This window comes from Ruditapes philippinarum, unplaced genomic scaffold, assembly GCF_026571515.1.
Source record: "Ruditapes philippinarum isolate M1 unplaced genomic scaffold, ASM2657151v2 ctg8112_1_1_1_1, whole genome shotgun sequence".
NCBI lineage: Eukaryota > Metazoa > Mollusca > Bivalvia > Venerida > Veneridae > Ruditapes > Ruditapes philippinarum.
In genome coordinates this window covers 31,817-38,883 of record NW_026865482.1, presented here as the reverse complement: position 1 = coordinate 38,883, position 7,067 = coordinate 31,817, and the positions used below count along the sequence as shown (strand labels likewise).

The 7,067-nt window shown below is 30.5% G+C and overlaps 1 protein-coding gene across 1 annotated transcript; it reads right to left on the bottom strand.

The window, feature by feature from the left end:
- Window positions 1-3,216: 3,216 nt before the first annotated feature.
- LOC132729272 (neuropeptides B/W receptor type 2-like) lies at window positions 3,217-6,600 on the bottom strand. Its single transcript, XM_060714993.1, has 2 exons — window positions 6,401-6,600; window positions 3,217-5,103 (listed from the first exon to the last, which is right to left on the bottom strand). Exon 2 carries the CDS (start codon window positions 5,096-5,098, stop codon window positions 4,013-4,015), a length of 1,086 nt encoding a protein of 361 aa, XP_060570976.1. The 5' UTR covers window positions 5,099-5,103; window positions 6,401-6,600; the 3' UTR covers window positions 3,217-4,012.
- Between the last annotated feature and the right edge of the window lie 467 nt (window positions 6,601-7,067).

The following is a 7,067-nucleotide window of genomic DNA, read 5'->3' as shown; positions in this document are numbered from 1 at the left end:
CATCGTCAATAAAAAACGAGCAAAACAAACAAAAAGTATCTGCAAAAAATGGTACTCGGTCGAAGTAAAACTGATTAACTTACGAGGGGTTATTCAAAAATTCGTGGACTTTCTTTGTTGCGTAAAATATATTTGAGATATAATTTTGGAATTCCTACACTGCTTAGAAGAATTAATAACAAATAAACACAAAAAAATTCATGTGAGTAGCTTCTAACATTACAACGATATTGAATTTTTCATAAACACATGTCGGCGACAGCGGCGCACTCCAAAAAGTTATTGACGTCAACGTCATAATATTAACGTACAACTTGTGCGTCAACGTTACACAGTCAATGACGGTTACTGCTTCTCAAAGTAATGTCCATCACTAAATTTTTATGTCACTTTAACACTAATGATCGTGAAATATTATTTTCTCTGTTCGTCTGCTGATTTTTATTAAATGTTTTTGTAGGTGTCATTTCCAAATTACAACAAAATTTATGATTGTTTATGATCGTGCGATTTTCTAATTACCGCGTGTCCGTCATTTTCCTGTTGTAAAAAATTAAGGGGCCTGGTGTTTTTTGCGATATCAACAAAAATAAACGGAAATGACGTTCATTATTTTAAAGAATTACTTAAATGACATCATAGAAGAAACATGCGATGTTCAGCGGGTTTTCTACTTTATTCTTTTAGTTTTTTTGCAAGAAATATACAATGACTTACTGCGCTTTTCTACAGTGCGCCGAGTGCCGTGTAGGTGCTTATTTAAAAGCAGTATAAAATCATTATTTATTGACATAATTAACTGTTCCTTTCAAAATGTGTTCATAATATTCCAAAATGTATGCTGATAAATTTTCATTACAATACACGTTGATGTCCAAGAGATATTTAAAAAGTCCACGAATTTTTGGATAACCCCTCGTACATATGATTTTTTCTATGCTTTCTATACATAAAGAAATATTAGCAATGATTGAGTAACATTCACATAATGATTTCTTGTAGCTCAGAAAAAAACTGAGAGTACCTGATAAGTTCGGATTTTTCGTGTGTTTTTTTGATATTTTCATGGGCATGAGTAAAGTTATAGGAAAGCGAACGGTTTTTGGTGGTCTTGTTAATTTGGACAAAATTCAAAACATAATAAGGTCTTGACTGTGTAAAATAAACTCAGTTAATTCTTATGTAAGATAAAATGTTCACTAGAACACGTTATGTGATTTAAACACAATTAAATTATTTTAACTAGAAACGTAAAGAACTTTCCCGTACATTTCATTCTAAAAATATTCTTTTCATTTAATTTTATTATGACAAAAACTATACTTTACATTTTATTAAGAACCATTAAAATTGTATTTTTAGAATGGCAAGAGCACTATCTTTTACATTTTATTCCAATGAGATTATTAGTTTTCAGTTTGTAGTTTTAAAATGACTAATGAAAATTCTTCTTATATTCACTTCTTCCCTGTAAATTTTACAGGAAGTCAAATTGATTTTAGAACGCTTTGACCGAAACAGCAGTTTTAGTAGAAATTGCAGATTTCTTCCATAACGTTTTGTTTCATGAACTGTGTGTGAATAGAATGTGTACACATTTTTGTTTATATTTTAACGGAACACGATAGTTATTACAAAGAATAACTAGTCGTTTCTAGAATTTTCAAATTAATTTGTTGTAAAAGAGATTAAAGTGTCTTTAAGCGGAGAATAATAATTTAAAAGTCAATCAATTGCGATTGGATCTAAATACACACGGGTGTGTTATGTTGTGAGAACTAGTTTTGTGACTGTAAAATTAGATATTAAACGAAGTAATCATACATTGGAACTGATGAGATATGAAGCAGAGTAATGGTAATTGTGATTTTATGAGTCTCAATTGTTAATGTATAATTTGAATTTCATACAAAAATTTGAATTTACTCCGCTTTGTATTTTTACTGTATAAATGTATTTTGTTAACAAATGTTGTTTGTTGGTGGCCCCTTGTTTTCATTTTTTTTATTGGAATGTTATTTATTTGAAATGCAAAGCCTTTGAACATAATATGAGCTGCGTCACGACAAAACCAACATTGTGGGTTTGCGACCACCATGGATCCAGACCAGCCTGCACATTGGCGCAGTCTGATTAGGATCCATGCTGTTCACTTACCAACCCTATTACAAGTAGAGAAACTGATAGCGAACAGCATGGATCCTGATCAGACTGCGCAGAGGCGCAGGCTGGTCTGGATCCATGCTGGTCGCAAACCCACTATGTTGGTTTTGTCATGACGCGGCTCATATATTTTTGGACAGTTTACAGCAGAGACGCTACTATTATAGTGAATTTATGCTTATTTTTAATTGTCAAAGTGTGCTTAATTGACTATATATTTCAAAAGATTGCGTTTTATTATGGTACTTAACAAGCCATTGATGTTAAAAAATGTTTCAAATAAAATGTAAATCTGCCCAAAATATTACAAATACCAAATATTTTTATAAATTGAACGTTACATGTATATTCCGATGGATATTGACATATGTTTTCTTATTCCATGTGATTATCGTTTATGCGAAGAAAATTATGAAATTAAAGCAAAATGTTAACTTATTTTTTCCTTTATCTCTTCACTCACTCTATACACTTGGATGGATATAATGTCGCCTGAAACTATTAACGTTTTGTTTTGAAATAATATCAAAGACTAATCATGGATTTCTCTAAGACATTCTATACAACAGTTCAAGAACAAAACAAACAAAAATCTTGAACCATAATTATTAATCATTAAGCTCACAATGAATATCAAATCTACCTCCAGTTTATCAAAATTTTTTTTTACTTATTTGACTTTGCAGTTGTTGTGCGGTGTAGATAAAGTGTTTCAAGTATATTTATCTGTTTTAAACACGCCATCGTAAAACTTCTTCCAGACATATGATTGCGTAATTAATAGATAATTTATTTTAAATCAAATAAGGGGTCGTAATACTATTTGATTGACATGCCACTTTTTAGCAATTTCTATAACACTTTTAATTATCACTAGAAATTGCAATGTCTCTATGAGTGTATGTTTTTACGTAATGCATTCTTGTGAAAAAAAATGACGGCTAAACTGATCGAAGCCAATTTTATTAAGCTACACGTTTTATACTGACAGTATTGCCTAACTTGGTGTTTTCATATCTAATAACAGAGTGAATAACAACAATAACAACAATACAACATGAACACACTTTTATTAATGAAGTTAGAAAGGTTCGTAGCATCTATTAATAACTATTAAAACGACTTAATATGCAAAATAGCAAGTGTAGTTTATTTTTTCTAAATATGCGCATGTCATTGGCATTACTACTAAATGCAAAAAGGTGATATGACACTTAAAATAATAATTCTAACACTGGATAATGAAATGTGTTAATGTTTGACAAAAATGCAATATATCTTCTAAGAAAATAAAGGAAAATACAAATGGGCTGATTCCTGTATGTACCCACCCTGATCTGAGACACTTAAACTAAGTATGTATACATGACTTTCTTTCTTTCATATATAATTATAGCATTTATTATCGTATGTATGCAATCATAAAAAGGTATTGCCACATAAACATACATATAATACATATTAACAATATCACTTACTACAGCTATTTACAAAAATGTTATTTACATTTCCAATACAAAATTGTACATATGACAATGATTTGTAAGAAATTGATAGAAAGTGTTATGAAATGTTTTAATTAATTACATTAGCGAGTATACTTAACACATACTAAAAATGTAACATACTATTTGTTAAAGTAATTATTTTCCTATTAAAGGTACAATTTAATGTGTTATTTTACAAACGTTAATTACAGATATCATGAGAATATTAAACAAAGAAGCGATAACTGTACAAAGATATTGAAAGTGAAATGAAAACAAAACTAGTTGCAAAAACTATTAAATTAGAAGGAAAGGGTATATAAACAGCAATAGTGTGGATAAAAATAAATCAGGAACAAAATTTAATCATCACCTAAGGGTTCCTTCAAATCAGGTAAATTCGATGTCAATGTGATCGTTTCATTTGACCGTCGACTCATTGTCGTACGAAATATACAACATTTTTTGCGTATCTGTGGCTGACTAAACGTATAGATGATCGGGTCTGCTATGGCATTTAACAACAAAATAACATACAAAATATCCCCAATCTGTTCGATGTCCTCTAGATTGTTCAAGATGTACATGATATCTTTGTTGTATATGTAAACGTTGAATATTCCAATCGGCGTCCAGAAGAATACAAATGTCAACACGAAAAGAAATGTGGTGACTAAGGCCTTAATGTTACTTGTGTATTTCTGCTGATGCATCGTCCTGCTATGTATAGACCTGTTTCTGACAACCCAAATAAAGATCCTAGCATAAATCACAAAAATCACAAACAAGACAATAAAGATGATAGCCACGATTACGAGCTCTGAATTAGTTTTATCATACGCTATTGCTTCACATAGTGGTTCCATTTCTCGTTGGTGTACAAGACCCATAATTATTTCAACCGCAATTGCTAAAACACTCCCGAACCAAATTGCCAACACAGCAAACACACCATTGGCACATGCCCTTGTCATTTGCTTCTTGTGCATAAAGGGTCTAAGCATGACCAGATAATGGTCCACTGCGATTGCAAGAAGATTCAACAATGTTGCTAATAGTGCCAGGTCCGTTACCAGTCTTACAGTTACATTAATGCAAACATTTATTACATGTGTCATGAAAAATACTTTACTTAGAAAAGTCGGGATCAGAATTAAACTGTCTGAGCAACATAAACTAATGATCAGTTTTAAATGTGTGGATAACTTCTGATGTGATCGTATTACCATACCAATAGACACAATGTTTGCAATGATGCCTAAAATACAAAGAACAATAAAAATCACATCCACGGGAGTTACAGTATACATACTGTCTAATTCATTATATTCATCGTAGTAAAGGTCATACCAATCTTCTGTCGTATATCCGGACGAATTCGTATCTTGATCGTGCATTGAATTCAAACTTAAATTGACACTGCCGTTCAAAGATCCGTAACCATCCATTACGCCTGAAAATACAATACAAATACAAAAAAATTAATCATTTTATCGGTTTATAAAAAATTGAAATGAAAGAACAAAGAAGATTAGAAAGAAGATAATCATGCGAAATTGAATAGATGCGTAGAAAATATTCTATCTCTAATTCATTAGTTAAGTACTTAATCAAGTATTAATTTAGAATTAGATACATATCATATCTATCTTCAAAATAATATACGTGCCACAATATCAATGATAATATAAAATTTGATCACTTTAACATTTTTAATTTTTTTCAAGTTATTTTTTTCTTTTTCATTTCTTTTTGTAGTATGAATCAAACTATTTGCCGAAGTACGCCTTATAACATTAGTGATATAACAACAAAGTATTAATTACGGTGTAAATATTTAGCACGTTTATTTATAAAATATGTATGCAACTTGCTAAAGTAACAATCATTGAAAAGATCAATTAATTGGTGGATAGAATTATTGATGATACAGAAGACATAATTTAACTAAATTCACCTTCTTTTAAGGATGAAAGAAAGTTAAAAATTAGTTTGTTTTTTTTTTTCAAGAAACGCTTCGAAAGAATTTAAACATATTAACAAAAAAGGGCGATAAATCGACATTTTCTGAACATGAAAATAAATGATATATTAAGATACTTTGATAACATGAATATTGTTAAAAAAGCAAAAATCTGAAACAAATTTTCAATGCCATTCTTTAATAATTAAATTGCTTTAATAACAGAAGATAGAAATTACATTTACTTAAAATATTTGAAAACTTTGAAAACTTTCTAAGTAAGTACCTTTAATACGAATATGAAAGGTAATGTTTGAAATAAAAGGCCGAAGTTCTTTCCAAGAAAAACCCGAAATTCTTTCCGAGAAAAGAAAAATGGGCAGACAGCTTAGGAGCAATGAAAATACTATCAAATAGTAATACATTGCAAGCCTGTTCATGACAGAAAATGGAAAATTCATGCTCTGTCATACACCTGCTAAAGTGGCATCATATTTACAATAAAATATATTGAAATCAATGATCCTGAAAAAGAAATTCTACAAATGTATATTTATAAATAATTATATATTTTTTATCTTTTTTTCCATATTCTAAGACATTTGTTCCAATTTTATTATATTATACAATAACATATATTTTGTTGTTCTTTTCCATGTTCTAAGACGTTTGTTTAAATTATATGTTAATTTGTTATCCTAACGTTAAAAAAATATCATAATTTAAGTAAAAACCCTTCTAAAGAACCCTTATTCTGACAACAATACGAAAAATTATAAAGACTTACGCAGCTTAAATTATTTATAGAAATTGGTACATCCTATAATTTCCTGCAATATTTCACTGATTGTTACACTGAGGCTGCTTGCCGATCTAATGATCTGATACTGTGCTGCAGCAATATTTGTTTAATAGTTTCGTGAGATTGGATAAATTATGTTGGAGGTTTATGAAAGTCGTAGCTTGGATAACAAGCTGCATCACGTAGTTTCGTCAGGAAATTGCTTGTACTTAATTCCCATCTTTGTCTGAGAACACAACTAAAAATAAAATGAGCCGCGCCACGACAAAACCAACATGATGTGCTTGCGACCAATATGGATCCAGACCAGCCTGCGTATCCGCGCAGTCTGATCAGGATCCATGATGTTCGCTTACAAAACCTATAACAAGTAGAGAAACTGATAGCGAACAGCATGGATCCTGATCAGACTGCGCGGATGCGCAGGCTGGTCTGGATCCATGCTGGTCTCAAACGCAGTACGTTGGTTTTGTCGTGACGCGGCTCAAATTAATAAATGATTCTATTCTTTATATGTATTAAAAATAATCTTATCACAACAAGAAAATGCGTAAATATTTTTTCAGTGACAAATAATTATACAAAAGGAAAATGATGAACAGAGAGCTAATGCCATTTTTACGGAGAGAGTTTCTAAAAAAGCTTTTCAAGC